At 33.7% G+C, this 19,296-nt stretch overlaps 1 protein-coding gene and 1 pseudogene across 1 annotated transcript; one reads left to right on the forward strand and one right to left on the reverse strand.

Moving 5' to 3' along the window:
* The first annotated feature begins 2,456 nt into the window (after positions 1-2,456).
* Positions 2,457-3,848, forward strand: LOC129315412 (uncharacterized). The gene has a single exon (XM_054959074.1). It carries the CDS (start codon positions 2,604-2,606, stop codon positions 3,282-3,284), a length of 681 nt encoding a protein of 226 aa, XP_054815049.1. The 5' UTR covers positions 2,457-2,603; the 3' UTR covers positions 3,285-3,848.
* Positions 3,849-4,697: 849 nt separating this feature from the next.
* On the reverse strand, positions 4,698-8,704 carry LOC129315403 (uncharacterized; annotated as a pseudogene).
* Between the last annotated feature and the right edge of the window lie 10,592 nt (positions 8,705-19,296).

A 19,296-nucleotide genomic window follows, 5' to 3' on the forward strand; every position in this document is an offset into this window, starting at 1 on the left:
GAAAAAAAAAACATATTAATTCAATATAATTTGTTGATATGTTGATTTTAGACTCAACATTTCATTTCAATGAGGTAAATTTAATAAAATCAAAAAAAAAATTCACAAATACAAGGGAGAGGTAGAAAAAGTATCAACCTGAGAAATGAGAAAACCTTGACTTGTTAATAACATCTTAGACATAATTGTTCAAAAATAATAAAATCTAAAATAATCATGAGAAAATTATGCTAAATTATATTTGATGTAAGATGTAATATAAATATCCTTATTTAAAAAGATATTTTAAAATAAAAAATTCTTGTAAAATAATTATAATCATCTCTAAACTTTGAGGCTCATGAAAATATAATGCACGAGAAATGTTTATAGTTTTATTAATTTAATTTGGATTTAATTTCAAAGATTTAGTTTATTTAAATTTTATTATGAATTTTTTGATGTTGTATGTACAAAATGAATATGGACTTTTTTATATATTTTTGTCAGTGTAAGGAGTAAACTTTGTCGACCCTAAGGTACAAAAGGCAAATAATAATTTCTTTAAATTAATGTGTGTTTGGTTTTTAGTTTATCAAAAGTTCATTAGCTAAAAATTCATTTGACAAAAGTCAATTATTATAACTAAATTTGTGTTTGGATAATTTTTTTCAAAAGCTATTTTAGCAAATTGAAAGTTATTTTGATTATAGTAATAATTGAGTAAAAATAAAAGAGTAAAAATTAGCTGATGACAAAATCATGCAAAGTATTTTTAAAAAGCTATCAATATTTTTAAAAATAATGAACTTTTGAAGCATTTTGGATGTGTTTTTTAAATGAACTTTGAAAACAACTTAAAGAAACCACACAACTTTTACATTCTTGAATCTTCAAAAGTCCTTTTTGAGTATAAAAAGTAAGTAAACCAAATGAGACCTAAATTGCTACATACACATGGATTGAAATTTAAATTAGTGATGGGCATTACTCATGCCAACTTTAGTTGATAATATGAATTCTACATATAAATATGCCTATTATTCATTCACTATTATTCTTTGATGCAAAAACAAACCTAATCAACGAGTTCTATTATCTTTCTTAATTTTTTTTTTTTGCCAGAGACATGAAACATCATTGAAAACCATAGGATTTACAAAGAGAAATAAAATATAACGAACAAAATACCAATAAGAGAAACAATAAAAGAAAACAAAAAACTCTAAACTCAATACAAAATAGTACAAAGAAAGAAAAAAAAACTACACCGCTAAGATTATCCCAAGCCTTAAAATAAAACTAGAAAGCAAGAAATTTTATTGTCACTGCTGTGAAAACTTCAAAAGATTAGAATTCACGTTAAAACATAGGGATTGAAGTTCATAAAATTATCCTAATAATCTCATCTCTATGTAAACAATAACTATTATCTAACCAGTAAATTTACCATCTTCACGCATTAGATTCCATACAGAGAGGACTAAAACAATCAGCAACGACAACAAACCAGTTATTAGCATCATAAAAAAAAGGCACCCCTATCTCTACCTCAAGCCACCTCCCATCAAATTGAGAAGCCAAAGTTAAGATCTCTATCAGCAAGCCAAAATCATCAAAATCCATACTGGAAAACCTCATACCTCTTTTTGCTTACAATAAGAAGTCGCAAAGCCTACAATTAACAATTGCACAAATTATCAATCCTTTAGACAAATAACTTTTGCCTTGCTGACGCTAATCAAACTCCCATTCCCTTCTCGATAACTCAAATTGAAGACGGGAAACAACACACCCTAACATAAAGAGATGAAAAACTAACCACCACACTCACCCATACTAGGTACCCCTCTTAGTGTAGAAGTCAGCAAGAGAAAGTTTGAAAAACTAGAGATGGATTTAGTGAGGGCAAGTAGAGGCCCCAAATGTCAAAATTATTTTGTTTTTGTCTATTAAAAATGATAAAATTCAATTTTAATTTCCTACTATAATGTAGTTTTGTATTTTGATTTTCCTTTAAGTTGGTTCTACATCCGTCCATGCAAAGAAGAAATAACTCCTATCCATAGAGACAAAAAAGTCCCCACACAAAAGAAAAAAAAAAAAAAAAACTGCAGGAGACAAATACAGATTATGTTAAAAGCCTTAAGACTTCTATAATCTGTAGATAATTTATTAAATAAAGTAATATAAAATATTTTCTCAAAATCTTATGGACTGAAAGATCAACACAATGGTTGACTTTTCTGTATATGTACAATGCGAGCGTTGTTGATTGTTACTGTCTTTCTTTCTTTCTTTTTTTGAATTTCTTAATTGGAGGAAGGAAGATCGCACTTTCCGGTTTCTCCAATTCAAAATAATAATAATAATAATATCTTGTAAAAATGTTTAAAAAAAAAAATAAAAATTCAATCCAAGACATGCGACGAAATCTGAAAAAGACGTGCATACTGGACGGGCCTTCGGATTCAGCCTTCCGCTCCACCTTCCTCAGCTCCTGCTTCTGGGGTGTGGCTTTGCTTTGCTGCAAACCCTAGAACTCGTACTACTTGGAGCTTGGATTCTCCTTCCAAGCTTTTTTTGTTTTACTTGTTTCTCGACTTTTCTCTGCCGCGAACCCTATGAATTTCCCACCGTCGAAACCCTCTCCGACCACGAAAACGCTTAATGCCGAATGCACCAACTGTGGCTTCAGAAACCGTTCGCTTCTCCACCGCATTCAGCTTCGCGGCATCGATCGCCGCCTCTGCACCTCTTGCGTCCTCCGCCTCCACCCTTCTTCCTTCTGCCCCTCTTGCTTCGAATTTTTTGATCATCCTTTGTCTTCTACCTCCTCTGCCTCTGCCCATCGCTTCCTCTCCTGCATAAAATGCTCCTCCCTCACTCACATTCAGTGCCTCCCTTCTCCTCCTCCTTCCCATTCCTCTTTCCTCTGTCCTCCCTGCTCCGTTCCCAACTTCTTCTTCTTCGAACCTGACAAACCTAACTCTGGTTCCACTGGAACCCGGCCCGTTCTTAATAAAAAGCTTGTCCTGGTGCTTCTTTGCGCGGCCAAGATCGCTTCTGCGTCCATGAACAAGGCTGTGACCGTGGCCAGAGCTAAAGCCGATAGGACTGTTAGGGAGGCTACCTTGGCTCGCAAGAGAGCTAAAGAGGCATTGCAACAATTCTCTGTAGTTCTCAAGGTTCGGCATGTCGAGGGTTCCGTGCATGTTGCTGGGTCTAGGAACTTGGGAACGAGGGATACAGGTAACACTCTGAAGGTTGCTAATCCTGGACCAAATTTTAACGATAAAAAATAAGATTTTAGTGGTTGTACAAGATTCCAGAAGGCGCCCTCGTTGTCGCCCCAGAATGTATCATCTGTGACTGCAAAAGAGGCTGATCAGAAAAATGTGGCTCATGTTTCTTTTGGAAGCATTGGAACGACTACTGGGGAGGATGAGTCTAAAAATGATGGCAAATTAGATAATAATGAACGTTTACAGAGCGGCCATGGCACGATGGTTGATGTTACTTGTGGATGAACTTTATTTGTTGTCTGAGGAAGGAATTCAAACTAATCAAGGTAAGAGAGGATTCATTATCTCCATGTAGTCCCATGCTCGGAGTTATTTGGTGAGGATTATCATAATGTGCTAGTGATGGATTCCAATTACTCGGCAGCAATTACTGTTTGCACCTTGTAATTTAGCGAGGATAAGATGCCAATCCATCTTTATTCCCTTGTATCTTATGGACAGGATTAAGGAGGTAGGAGGCTTGGGATAGAGGTCCCACATTTACTATGTATTGGTTATCAGGAAAGCGTAAATCACAATGATTTTTTCAGGTAAAAAAAAAAAAATCACAATGATTTTGGGTAACGGTTCTTTATTCTTAATTTTTTTTCCATTGGGAACATTGATAACTTTGGGCTATGCAAACTTGACATCTAAGCAGCCTTGTGTCGCGTGCTACAGAGATATGGTAGCTTGCTGGGGAAGTTGCACAAATTTGAACATTTTGAATGTTTTCGTGAACATTACGAGTGTGCGCTTACCGCAATACTGGCCTCTTGCCTTATTTTAGCTATTTGGGACATTTGTTCTTTCGCACGCCAATCACCAAATCTTGAGACTTCTGAGTTCTCTCAGTGCGCACATCTGATTTCTGAGGCGTTTTATAATTTATACCATGCGCTCAGTTACCATAATCTTCGAAGCTTGCTGTTTCAGTCCCATCCCACATCACTCCATTTCCACTATCCTCTTGGAAGCATATCACTTTCCTATAAACGAATCCATTATGGTTGTTGTCGAGAATTCCTTTTACAGGATCCCCCAGTAAGTGCTATCGGTAAGACTGACTCGCGCATCATCACCTGTCTGCTGGAATAGGGCAGCTTTGCATCACAACCGAGTTCTCTCAGTTCTGAGTTTTGGATTACAGTACTATATGTCGACAACCAAGTAAATGAGTGGTGTTGGTAGAATCAGGGAGTCAGATCTACTTGTCGACGTCTCCTAGAGAGGGATCTGCCGCCCTCAAGTTTTGACGACATGCGCGGTCCCACAGCAATTCTATTCATTGGCAGTGTGATCAGAAAGAGTCGACAACAATGTTTCCGGGGACGGATAGCGACTTTGTATATACGAGTTTTAATGGCCATTGCCAGGTGGCCGTGATTTCAAATCCACCGGGTATGATGAAAAGGGTTTTGATAATCCAAGTGATTAGTGATTCCACGGGGAGATCTCAAAACAAAACAAGGCTGCGACAAAGTTTTAAAAACTAAGCATCCCATAATACAATATCATACAATACAATGCAAATACATAGGGACCACCAAGGGGGAACAGCCGTTTCCCTTGTGGATTATACACAGCCCATCCTGCAGGAGCCCGCAAAGTAAGAACTAGTTTACCAATCCTGACTGAATGACCGAATATCTGGTGAGCCAGACATTCCAAAAGCATGATCCATATAATCAAATATGATCACCAACATTTAGCCGGCGTCAGCTACAGGAGATACAATATCATTTGGTTTAACCCTTTTTAAAACCCACATCTAGAAACTACCTCTGGGAATCAAGTCTAGAAACTTCATATCATGATTCTGTTCATAGTCAAATTCCGCCAGAAACTTACCTTGTTGAGAAAAGTAGCAAATCATGAACTTCCTAAAATTAACTGAGTGTCGGTTTCTTCAATCTGGTGCAATTGGTGTTTTCTGTCCACAACTAAACTCTGAATTTGGAGGATATAACCATCAGTGAACAAAAGGCAATGCTGCAGCTTCTGGACACGCATTCCACGACATTTGAACATTCGACTTGATAGACCACTGCCCAGATGAAATCTAAATAGCACAGCGGATTATAAACTAACTTGCTTGAAGGTTTATATGCTAAATTCCCAGCAACAAGATATTCAGCCCCCTCCTTGACACTTAGGAGGTTTCTATCCAAATATCCAAGGAGTCCAATCTAATAGATCAATCTCCAAGCAATGTATAAATTTGTAGGAGACAGAATGAGTAGTTCAAAACAACAAGAAGCAAATGCAAATTCCAAGACAGATCACTATGATGTATAGCAGGCCATAGTGACAACCAGAAACTTCGGAACTTCAATGACTGCAAACAACTTCACGGTATTGAGTATCTTGCAACTATGCCCAAGCACTGCTTTTGTTTCTGCCTCAAACTCAGTTGAAGGGCTTCAATTGTAAAAACAGATGTAGCACTCAAAATACGGATACCATACTACAGTTCACTATTACTACCTACCTTCAAGATACGCTGAAAAATTAAAAGATTTATTTGAACGACTAACCCAATGGGTTTTAATAATTCAGTAGCTTATTTTTCTTCAGGCACTTTTCCATTACCACTGCTAGTTTTATATGCATTTATTTCAGCTGTGACACCTAAATCAGAGTTTGCCTGAGGTAGGGTAATTGCAAGCGGTTGCCATCCTGACTGACGATGCATGATCCATTTTTTATTAGCAATCACCATGTTCAAAATCTGGAGAACATCTCCCAAAGCAACATCTTTTAAGCACATATTCTTTATCACAGTACCTGCTTCATATCTACAGAAAAGACAACAGAATCTGGTAAGAATTCTGAGAAAACTTTCAGGAAGTGAAAATAAAACAAACTAGAAGATCCTTACTTGCATTGTGTACCCATTAGCGCAAGTCTTCCAGATGGAGTGGTTAAAAATTTTTGGAGTTCATCCCATGTTTCTTTTGAGTGTCGATTGGGATTACCACCTATAGGGTTTACACACTTCCAAAGTTTATCATTCTTACCAATATACAACTGCAAAGCACCTAAATTCTGTTTGACCACCATCTGTTGTTCAATAGCACTCTCCAAAGCCTTCTTAACATCAGTGTTGCAGTGTTTAGGATCTCCATATCGGATGCAATCAGCTATATTTGCCTCAGTTGGCATTATCTTTTCATTTTTTAATGTGTTCAAGGCAAGCAAAACAACCCCTATAAGCCCTTGTACATATTCAGAAGGTTTAGGGCATCCTGAAGATCCCCACATGCCATTACCAGGAGGGTTATTATTACCCATTGCTGCCGTAGATGTAGGTGGGTATTCTGGACCATAAGAGTGAACACCGTATAATTGTTGATTGTTATGTACCATATGTCCATTTCGTTCATCAACTGACCTTACAGGATGTGGAGCATTATTGATAGGATTCTGCTTTGGCAATCCAGATATGTTCAAAGTACCTATATCTGGCACATTTGTAAGTGGTCCTGATGTGAAGTTGGGTCCACCAGTTCTAGGAGGCACTACTGAAGTAGCAAAAGAATGGGTATTTGTAGGATATTGATTGTTTGGTGCAAAAGCAGGTTGCATTGGATAACCGTTGGGTCTTAATGGCTGTGAATAAGGCATTTGGCTATTGCCTGGTAGATTGCTGCTATTGCTCCATAACTGAGCTGGACTGCCATGCGCAAAATTTGGGGCAGATCCATTTGGGGGTACATTCAGGCTGTAGTTGCCAGGTCGGTAAGAGTTTATGCTGCTATGATTTTCTTGAAGACCAGGGAGTTGGTTTAAGCTCTGGGTCCATTTGGTTGAGTGGGGTTTCTCCGAGTTGTTTTACCCTGATATCTAGAATCTAATCCCCTTCCAGCATTTGGAAATTTATGATTATGATTATGATTATGATTTCCTAGATGAACTTCAGAAAAGGAATCCCTTTGTTGCTTTGTCTGAACAGAACTAGAGACCGGGATTTGTAAGGTGTCAGAACTTGATAAGTTGATACTATTACCAAGTTGTTGTGATTCACCATTTGTTAGAGGAGGTCCTCCCGCTAAGAGACTGGTCCACAGCCATACACTCTTAGCAGCTGCGACTAGGGGTGCAGATGCTTTCTGAGGCTGTGCAAGAAGAATATTATATCTCCTCATACGCAATTGATGAAGTGCATTAGAGAAGTCTCGATCACCGGAAATTAATAGATAATTAGCAGGTGCAGGATTATCCACAGCCCAAAACAGCATATCAACAAGAATCTTTTTGTCACTAGCGTCTTTAACACCTATGACAAAAAATGGAAATGTCAGGAAAAAAATCTGGTAGCTCAGGAATTGAAGGTCCCACGTTATCTTATAATTCATGAATTAAAGGTCCAAGGTTATCTTCAATATCATGGAATTTATAATTTAAATTGACTCGGGGGAGAAAGTCCATCCAGGTATTACAGCTTTAAAAACCTCTTGAAATGAGCTAATCATCAAATTTCAATGAACTTCGTTATAATCAGAATGTCAAGTTGAGCTGCCCTAAGGGTCCATCGAATTTCCACATGATAAGATAATAATTTCATAAAAAAGGAGAGTTAAAAAGCCCTTGTAGACAAGGGACGTGAAACTAGTGAACATCTTCCGCCCCGAGGCAATAATAAAAGGAAATTCTAAAGAGCAAGGCTTCAACTCAATATACCATCAATCATATATGAACATGAGTTTATTCTATAAAATCATCTAAATTCATTGAGAAGACGCATAAAGACTCCAACCGAAAGTCGCCCTGATTGATCCAGGAAAAAATGATCCGCATCGACTTGATCCTCCAACAGAAAAACAGACAACAACTAAACGAATAGGATTCTAACTAGAGAAAAAGCCCCAAACGAAATAAGGCATATCCCAGATGCAACATTCATCGTTTAAAAAAAAAAGCACATGCAACATAGCAGACGAAGAATGAGTAAAAGGGGCGCAAACTGATAATATCGTGAGAATAAGCATCAGAGATATACCAGCCGGGACATGATTGAGGGAGATTCCAGTACTGGAGAGAGCGTGCTGTACAGAAGCCGTGATGCGAGTAGTATCGCCGTAGGCGGAGATGGAAACGGGTCCACAATAATTCATCTGAACCAGCGCCGAGCTGATGTTCTGGGCGATTGCATGCGGATCGCAGCCTTTGGGGACATGACAGTTCTCGATGTCCCACCACACGGAGATCTTCGCCGACGAGTACTGTGCCTCCGCATTCGGCGTCGCTCCACCTCCGCCCATATTCTCACTTCCCACGCTTCTGCAAAGAGATTTCGATGACGATCGGCCCTCCGATTACAGTAATATACAGACACGCTGTACCGGTTCGTACTATGACGATTGGGGTAGGAGTTAGAACTCGAGGGAGGGCTGGAACGAGAGACAGAGAAGGCTAAGCGAAGTTGTTTTACTTGTTATGCGGCTATTTTTTGGGGTGTAAAAAGGGGAGCTTCGATGGACTGCTTCCGTTTGTTTTGACGAATTTGCCCTTGTTTAGTTCTTTTCACTTCCCCGAAATTTCACAGCTCGCCATTGGTTGGACATGCGAGAATTACCATATACGGAAATTTTTTCCACTGACAATCAACGTGTGGTTTAATGGAAGGCATTTTCAACATCGTAAAAGAAGCATTTCATCTGTTCTTAAATATAAACAAAAATTATCAATTTTTTGTCTCGGTTAAAATTTACTGCTGCTCTTCGATGTTACCTTTTAATTTGAATCAATTTATTTTAATTACATTTAATTTATTTCTTGTTGTCTCTGCTCGCGAGACACTTATTACAATGAGAAACTAACGCTATTAATTTTTTACAGTCTTAATATTTTATAGTAGGGATGGGGGGAGTACATTTTCCCATAGACAACTGAAAAATTTATCCACGTAACACTGATACAGTTTTGAAATTTCTCTCGACTTTCTGTTTGGGACTCTGAGTCAGTCCTTGCTTCGCTTGAGTGGGCCTTGGTGGCGAACCATTGATTGGGTCAAGTAGCCAATCAGTCCTGGCTTTCGGCAATTATGTAAAAAGCAAAATTTGATTTATTTGAAGGAGGAAAAACGATGCTTGATGCTGATGACATGGAAAGATGAAGAGATTCTTTTCTTGCTGACTGAACTGATGAATTATGAGCTTTCGTAGGAGTGAAGCAAGAACTGCGAAGAGTGATCAAAGGGGGGATGGGTAAGAGTTGGGCTCTCTTGCCCCTTCAACTGAATAGTGAACAAGAGCGATAAAAGAGAAGAAAAAGGTTGGGACCTTCTCGTCGCACGATTTTGTGCCTTCCTTGACTTGTGTGGCGGGATAACTGTATCGGACATTATGTTTAATATGGGTTTCATTTTTTAACGCCTGCTGTAAAATTATAATCAGCTCATTATAAATAGCGTTTTAATCTCTAGATTGTATTGTCGACGTAAATTATTTTCTCAAGGCCAGGACTGTCTAGGAGGGATAGGATTTGCGACTCTGACGTGGTATAAAGGTTGATTAGAGAGTAAAATAGAAAGTAACATACACACACCCTGACATGACACAATGTAAAATTTTTTCAAGCCATAGAAAAAAAAAAAATCATCCATTGGAACCATAACATGAATTGCAAAATCACACGTTATCTTATTCCTTTTATTGAATTACTGTTGAACACAGGGTTGGGACGTTGGGACTTGGGAAGTGTTGCTTGCAGGCCGAGTTTTTCAACCCGCGACCATCTTTAACCCGTATCAAGAACAGGCTAAAGTAGCTCGTATTCAAGAAATACCTGTTTTTAATGGGTAAAAAAACATTTTGATTGTAGTGCTTAGAGAATAGAGATCATTATCAGACAATAATGATGGTGGAAGTCATGGTGTTTCGAGTAAGGATGAGGTTAATTTGGCGCTGGCTTTTGGTTCGTGCTTCTGCCTTTACCCTTTGCGCACTGCACTTCTGCTTCGTGGATACTGTCATTCCTCTTATCTTGTCCGATGCACATCCTCCTTTCGCTGGAAGGAAAAGGGTAAACATAGTATTCACATGTAATTCACACATGATGTAATTTACCTAAAATTCATATAAAACACGGGTCTACAATACACATTTTAAATATAATAAAATATTTAAAAAATGTGTGCAGCGCGTCGAGAATAATAACGTAACATTTTTATATAATTTTATTTTACAAGATCACAGTATTAATAATATAATATCTCCCCAGGAATATAAAATTCATGAATAAACGAAACGGCTTGCAATAAAAACGAGCGCCTATGTTGCATCGCGTCATTCGTATGTTTATCGTCATTTAACAGTCGTCTACTTACATGTGTACGACTGCATGTCTGTATGTATATAAAGAAAGGCTGTAAAGAATTACTATAAGGCAAGAAAGTCATTCACCAACAAACCCCTTTATTCAAAAAATAGGTAAATTATAAAATTTCTATTTTGACTCGTAAATATGCGAGGAGGACTTGTCACCATAGGATTTTTACCTACTTAAAATGTGCTCACACAACGGAGATTGAAATTTGACCACCACCAGACATAAATAGAAGTGACTTTATTGTCGCACCTTTTCGTCCAAATTTTTGAAGCATGATTTTGTTTGAAAAACATTAGCCTCTTCCATCTCACCTAAACACAATTGGCAAGATTAATCTTTAGGAAGAATCGCACCCAAGGCCCTCAAAATAAAGAAATTTGCAAATAAGGCTTGATAGAATTTAAAATCATTTTGAAAGTCCAATTGTGAAATTTCTCATTTGCATATATATTTTCTAGTGAAATTATCCACTTGTCCCTCTCATTGTTAGCTTCTGTTTGTGCGACTCTCTTATTCTTCCTCTCTTCTTTTTTACTCTTCCTTTTCTCTCTTCCTCTTATCTTGAGTTGATCACAAATGGGACTAATGGTGGCAAAAGCAAAGATATGTAAGTCTCATATCACCATTCCTCTTCCCCACTAGAATTGTGAGTAATTTAAACTTACCTCCCCTACCCCTCTCTCTCACACAAAGATTGCACATGTGTGCACAAAGAGAGAGAGTTGTATTAAAACTTTGTGCAGTTTTGAGGTTTTTTAGGAGAATAATGGTGAATTTGTTATTTTTTTTGTGCATGGTAAATTAAACTCTTTGAATATGAAATTGCCACGGGACCAAATGGATATTATAATGTGCAAACTATAATATAGTATTGTAAAAATGTGAAAGTTGTTTTATTAATACGAGTGTTCAATTATAGTAAATATATAAAAAATGGATGGATTGTCCCTAAACTTTGTAGTTGTGATTTGTTGTTGATATACTTTGATTTATTTTCTAATATAATTTGACCTATCTGTTGTACGATATAATTTGATTTATTATAAAATTATGATAGTTTACTTGTTCATATTAGATATTCACATGTGAATTGGGAAATTTATATATAACATTCCCATTTTTTATTCTTAGGATTTAAGTAATATTAAAAAATATAATTTTATGATGAATGGAAATTATCCTGTAATTACTTGAATGAAGAAAATTTACTCAAAATGAGTTAAATTTTGAGGACTCATCGGAGTGATAATTTTTTTAGAAAAAATAATAAAATTAGCTAGGATTAAATAAAAATTATTTAAGTTGTTCCTCGACTTAACATATTATAAATTTTTTAATGATATGAAAAAATTATCATGAAAACTTTTATTTGAACTAAAATATAAAAACTTAGTTCAATACTTTGAGCTTCAAGGGAGACTAGGAAAAAAAAAAACGAATGGAATTATATATATATATATATACACGAAATAAAAAAAAAATTAAGGGAATGGGTTGAAATAATGGGCCACGGGTAACACTCATCCCTGGCCGACGTGGTGTCACCCACCACTTCAACGTATTACCCATTTTTTTATTTTCCCCTCCCACTTTTGATTTTCAAAAGCGCAGAGAGGAGAGAACAGAGGGCGTGCGTCGGTCCAAGAGCAGAGTTGTCTAGAGGAGTGATTTTCAAAGAGTATGCTCCATTATAAGGTATTTGAAATATGTGCTTTGAAGTTTTTAAAAAGTTAGGCAAGTATTTTAAATATTTTTCTAAATATATTTTTTACTTTGTCTTTGAATTTCTCGACAATGGAAACATTAGGTTTCCATAATTTCAAATTTGGGACGGTTCTAACTGTTACGATGTGTTTAAATGTGTTAATGCGGTTAGATTAAATGTTTAATGGGTCTAGATTTGTTCAAATATTTGTTTTGGAGTATTTGAGATTAGGGTTTGTAATAAAATGGAGATTTAAAATAATTAATGATTAATGATATTCTCACCATTTACATTTGAATTTAATGCCTGGACTGTGATTATATAAGTTGAAATTGAGATTTACTCTGTTTAGAATTTATTATATGACTTGAATTGGAAATTTTAGAATTTTGGAGTTTAGGAACCCATAGCATTTCTATGGCTGAAGACGGCATGGAATGGCCAAAAATGGAGGCTTTTGGAGTTTTATTGGGTGGAAGATCAAAAGAGATGACAAGAAGTACAGTAATGTCCAATTTTTTTTTTTTGAAACAAAGGATGGGGTTCGAGGAAGGGGAATTTTTTCTTTAAAAAAAATATGTATGCTAAATGTTCTTGTTAGAAAACTACTTTTTATTTTAGTATAAAACGATTCTCTAACTAAACTGTTTAATAAAGTAACATGGCGGTTATACTATGGCGATGTCATTTGTGAGAATATACTCAACAATTATACTATATAGCCGTTGAGTAGTTGTCTACATATCCAACAGTTAGTTTTCAAATTATTTTTTAAAATCTCACATCCTTTTATTAAATAGTTTTACACATAATCGTTTCATAAAAGGTGATATATATTCGTTATTTTGTTGTATTAGTTGTGATATTGAAATTTATAAGCCTTCTGATAGTTTTTGAAAATAATTCGAGAATGAATAAAAGCTCATGAGTTGTTTGGAATTATGAAATTTATTTGGTATGCTTGAAAAAATGATTGAAAATTGATAAATAATTTCAAAGGTATCATGTTGAGTGATGAACATTGATAGGAGAAATTAAGAATTTAGTATAATCCAAGGTTTTGATTGTTAATTAAGGATTTAATTGAGTTGTGTGAATTGAGAAATAACTATAAAAGGGCATGGTGTAAAATTGAAAATTGAACTAGAAATTTGGAAATTTGGTTGGAATTAAGGACTTATGTTATAAGTTCAATTTATCGAGATTATTATTAATGTCTATGTCACTAATTATATAGATTGATCTTATATTCAAGCATGGACATTTGTGGCTTGCTCAGGCTATTTAAGTTGTTGGAGTGAGATAAATAGGGTTAATTTGTTATGTATGTTTATTTGAACTATTGGAACTGCTTGCATGTTTTAATCGCAAGCTATATAAATTGTTGGAAAGAAATTTATGATTTTTTCAAAAATGATAATTTGTTATATACGTGATGAAAGTCAACAGTGAAATGAAGACATGAGTTATTAGATAATGTTGCGTGCGTTGAGAGTTTTATACTCAAATTATCACATTTGTTATGTTATAGTTCAAATTTTATTGTATAAGATTGTGTTGTGGTTAGAGGTTGAAATGTATTTGTGGAGAAATTACTGTAGGCTAAAATGATGCCAATTATTATAAGTTGAAAAGATATCAATACCATAGAATTATTGTATAATAAAATTATGTCAATTATTGTAGGTTAAAATGATGCCAATTATTATGAGCTAAAATATGCCAATACCATAGAATTATTGTAGGTTGAAATAATGCTAATTATTATAGGATGAGACTATGCGAATACCATAAAATCTTGTAGGCTGGAATGGTGCCAATTATTGTAGGCTGAAATGATACTAATATTTTAAAATTTTGTAGGCTGAAATGATGTCAATTATTGCAGGTTAAAAAATTCCAATACCATGAAGTTGTTTTCTATATGAAATTTGTGTCTATATGTATTTTATTTGTCTATCCCACTATCTTGTATTTCATACCTGCATGCTTTTCAAATCAAGCATATAGTTGCAAAGACTTTATCCCATCTTATGGTTTAATATGTTCAAGTAAAAGTATTAAGGGTGGATTGTCAAGAAGGACACATGAAGCATATATTATAAAGTAGTTATTTGCTTGCCTCATTTTGTGTATGTGATTTTTATATTGCCATCTAGGGCAACATGCTTTTATTTTTGATGCCATGCTTTGGATTTGTATTAGTTGAGATTTTTGTTTGATTACATGATTGTTTTACTTCTTTGCACACTAGGATGAGTATTGATCAATATGATTGGAAGCGTAGGATTTTGTCTAGAATATTGTGAATCCACAACTTTGTTTGGATATGAATAAACTATTATGTTATAAAATAAAGTTTTATAAATCATGGTTTTGAAATTGTTGATGGACTAGTATTTGGATGATAATCTAGCCTTCAAATGTGTCTGAACTCATATGTATATTTTGAAAAGTGTGTTGGAGTAAATTTTGTTCTACTAACCATGGTAGACTTTGATATGAGTCTTCCTCTCTGTCATGATTAGCTTGTATGGTGTTCATTACTAGTCTAGCTCTTTCTACTATGGTATTTTTTTAATTAAGTTTATTTCTCTTGTATACCATAATAGAGTCTTAAATGTTTCTAAAACTATTTTAGAGAAGTTTGATTATATTTATCATGATAGAACTTTTTTCTATCGTGATAGATTTATTTTGGAATTTGAAAGAAAGAAGTTGATTCTTTTAACCATAGAAAGTTTTCAATTAATTAGTTTATTCTTTTTGTACTATAATTAGTTTTTATAAACAATTTTCATTCTTTTTATCATGATAATCTCTTAAATACATGTTTAAAACTTTAATTTTATTATCATGATAAGGTTGCTTAAGTTTTCGAATTAATTGGGGAGAGTGTTACACATGACCTGTCTATTATCATGAAAATGCCCAATCAAAAATATTGGATTATGTATTGTGAAAACATAAATATTGTCTTTTTTATATTGAATGATCAGTTGTGAAAGATAAAAGTTAAATTTTTATATGTGGATATTTTCTTATATTAATTTGTTCATTATAGGCTCACACAAGAGATGAATTATTTTGATCAATTTCAAATTTTTGCTTGTGAATATGACTTTTACTTATAAATATTTGAACTTGAATTCGTCAACGTGTGAATATTTTCTTGTTAATATGTGAACTTGCAGTTGACAAAATCCAAGTAATTAATTTATGTGATGTAATAGTTGTTGACATTGATTGCATTGCTAATTTGTTTGGGTGTATAAAATAGTTAAGGAGAAACAACCAAAAAAAAGATCCATCCTTTTATGAGATGGCATGAATTTGACTTAAATCTTTAAAATGTGAACATGTAATTGTAAAAATGGAATTTACTGTCACCAAACCTTCATTGTGAATATCTAAAGTTATAAGGACTTTAGCTTATAAATAGCTTAACATCTACTTGTGAATATTTGAATATTTAGTTGTAAATTTGTAAGCTTTGCCAACACATGAACTTGTCAACTCTCAACAAAAAATTTACTATTTAAAAAGGTATGGAGTTACTCAGAAAATGGACAATCACTTGTTAATGTGTGAACCTAGTGTTGTGAATATATGAACATGTAGTTATAAAAATAGGAATTTGCTATCACTGAGCTGTGAATATCTAAAGTTAAAAACTATAGACTTTGACTTGTAAATAGTTGAACATATACTTAAAAAAACTTATTCGTTTATTTATAAATTTGTAAGCTTTGTCAACATATCAACTCTAAACCTTTGCTTGTTAAGATATAAACTTTTACTTATAAACATATAAACTCGTACTTCTAAATATCAAGCCTTTAAATTATAAATTTATGAACTTCACTAATTTGTGTAGGACTTTGATGACTGTGAACATCATGTCATTATGTGGATTAAAAGTTGGAACACTACTGTGAATGTTGATAATCTTCCATTTACATGCTTGAATATACAATCTAAGAACTATTGAGCATTAGGTGTGACATTTTGTGCTCACTAGCAAAGCATTCCAATAATGTCAGAGCTTATAGTGCCCTTACACTTATAGCAAGAGCCAAAGCATTAGAATGTAATTAGTATTACTATTGGATTATGTCTTTGCTATCTTAAGTTAGTTTTTTGTATATAGAATTGGTTTTTTGGTAAATGGATGTATGGCAAATACTGTAGTGTATGCTTGAAAAATACTTGTTATGATGTGAATGAAATTATTTACAATGAAAAGTACAAGTTTCACAAGTTTATGAGCAATATAAAGCCCATAACGTGACACGTCTATTTATTAACAACGTAATGTTCATTTATTTTACATGATCCATGTGGTTAAGTTAAACATTTATATAAGTTTCTCAAGTTTATGAATAATATAAAGTTTATATATAACATGAGATGGTCCATTTGTTAACAATACAATGCATAATTATTTCACATAGTTCGCGTAGTTAAGTTGAACATTAATTTATACAAGTTTCTTGGGTTTATAAATAATAGAAAGTCTGTATATAACATGACATAGGTCATTTATAAACAATATAATGTCTATTTATTCCACATAGTTTGTTTAGTTAAGTTGAACATTTGCACAAGTTTTCAAGTTTATGAACAAAGGAAAATTCGTATATAACATGACAACATCTATTTATTGACAATATAATGTCCATATATATCAGATACTTGAACATATACAAGACTGCAACATTTATACAATATAAACTCGTAGATAACAACATGCTTTAACATTTACATTAGATTTGGATAATTTCATGCTAATATCGGCCATTCTACTGAAATAAGTATCAATGTGAAATTTTACATCACATTTCATACTTGGTATGTACAAAAAGTGAGAACCTATGTCCAAAACCATAAAAGATTATTGGTCCATATACAATCAAAAAATAACTGCTACTTGCAAGCATTCATTCATGGAACAAGGGTAGGAAGGCATTAGATGGCTGAACTATCTTCTACAATGGTTGTTGGCATGCTTTCTCTAAAGTAAGGTACTATCCCAATACTATGAAGACAGAGAACTTTCATATGAGAATGCCAATAAATGATCTATCGTGTATTATTAAATTATTATCACATGATTGAAGCTTTGCATTAAATAACTAAATATTTAAGATAAATAAGTTAATGTTCATTTTTCATGTCACATGATTCAGTGTTTCTAAATATGGCATTCTCATGATATTAAAAAGGTCATGAATTTCTCAATTCACATAAATGTGCACATTTACTCTTGCAGATCATCTATACATGCATCCTATGCCATTAAACTCAAACAATTGTTATATCTAACATAATCTACAAGATATATTAATGTGTCTGAATTAATGTCAATTGTGAACTTTATGTCACTTTCGTTGTCTCCACGACAAACTTTTAATAATATAAATGACCTAAACTCTGCATACATCATTCATTCTATCATGGTTATTGTAATTACATCCTCACCCTCATACTCTGTACTACTCTTAACAGTGCTCACAAACTAACACCCACGATGGAAGAAACAAAACAAATTGTTTGTAGAACTACTTGTCGTCTCTTGTATTAATCTAAAATGAATAAATTAGATTAAGAAAAATATCCACATACATAAAACCAATTATTTTACCCAACTAAACATTTAATATAAGATAAGCCAATGTTCTTGTTTTCACAAAAAAAAAAAACTAGTGTTTCTAGTAGGGCATTTTTATCATATTGAATAAATTTGAATTCCTCAATTCACATGCAAAGATCCAATATGAATAGGTAACAAACATAATTTCACAATAAATATTCCAATTCAACACATTCAAAACCAACTTACGATTCAGCAATTAAGTCAGATTATAATAGGAATTAAATCACAATAGAATGTCTGATTTCAAGACCATTACAGTGCATTTTATACCATAGATAATCTATCACGTACACACCCTATTACTTCATGTAAAATCCTCATTAATTGCAACTATTTTTACATTATATCAGAATCAAAAGGTTGAATCCTTATCAACATTTAGCAAGAAACTAATATGCAAGAAAACTACCCCATTTAAACCAATCATTTCAACTTACCTTACTAGGCTTATGCAGACAAGGGACTTTCACTTATGTCATCAAGCTCCTTTCTCCAACTTTAGCTATTTCTTATTTCAACAGAAAAATGAATGACCATAACATTAGTCACAACATACCACGATATGTAGAAAAATTTACACACTGTCACTAGTTAAAATGGATGCATTTTGACTTTCACCCACCTTGCGAGTTAGTCTAGTTAGAATTGAAGTTGGGATAGTTACAATCCATGTAGTTGGCTACCTTCTTCCTTCTTCACGTGCCTTTGTCTTCTCTAATTCTAGCTCATTCTCTTTCTCATTCATTAAGGGTAGATGCATCTTTTTCCTCACTAAAACATGATTGCATCTAAAGTCATCAGGCTTGCAGAATAAATTTAAAATATATTGAGCCTTAATTGCAAATTACTCTAATATAGAAAACCCTAGGTGCAATTCTCCTTAATTTTATTTTTTTAATCAAACTAGATGTGAACCCTTGTATTTTACCCAAAAAAATGGGCGAGTCATGTTATTTGGTATACCACATACAATACATGATCCCTTTTTTTAGTCATTAACATATCACATGAAATGAGTTTTACTTTACAAGGTTCAAATTATGAGTGTTTTTAGATTTCAATTAGAAAAAATTAACTAAAAAGAATACATATTTGGATAAGATTTTTTGAAATTAATCTTGTAAAATTGATTTACCAAATGAAAGAAAATTTAGCTTCTATAAAATGAGATTTCAAGCACTAAATGAAATTTGAAAAAAATAAAAAAAATATTTAGCTAAATTTGATAAGGAGAATCACATTCAAGGACTCTTTAAGAAAATTATTCACAAATAAAGACTAATACAAAATGAATTGTTATTAAAATAAAAATATAATTTATTTTTTAAATGAGACTTATT

Source organism: Prosopis cineraria, unplaced genomic scaffold (genome assembly GCF_029017545.1).
Source record: "Prosopis cineraria cultivar Desert tree isolate PC_DT_omini unplaced genomic scaffold, ASM2901754v1 PC1, whole genome shotgun sequence".
In the NCBI taxonomy this organism is placed as follows: domain Eukaryota; kingdom Viridiplantae; phylum Streptophyta; class Magnoliopsida; order Fabales; family Fabaceae; genus Prosopis; species Prosopis cineraria.

Excerpts from the sequence above, each read along its gene's own strand:
- LOC129315412 (XM_054959074.1), top strand. The coding sequence starts at position 2,604 with ATGAATTTCCCACCGTCGAAACCCTCTCCGACCACGAAAACGCTTAAT.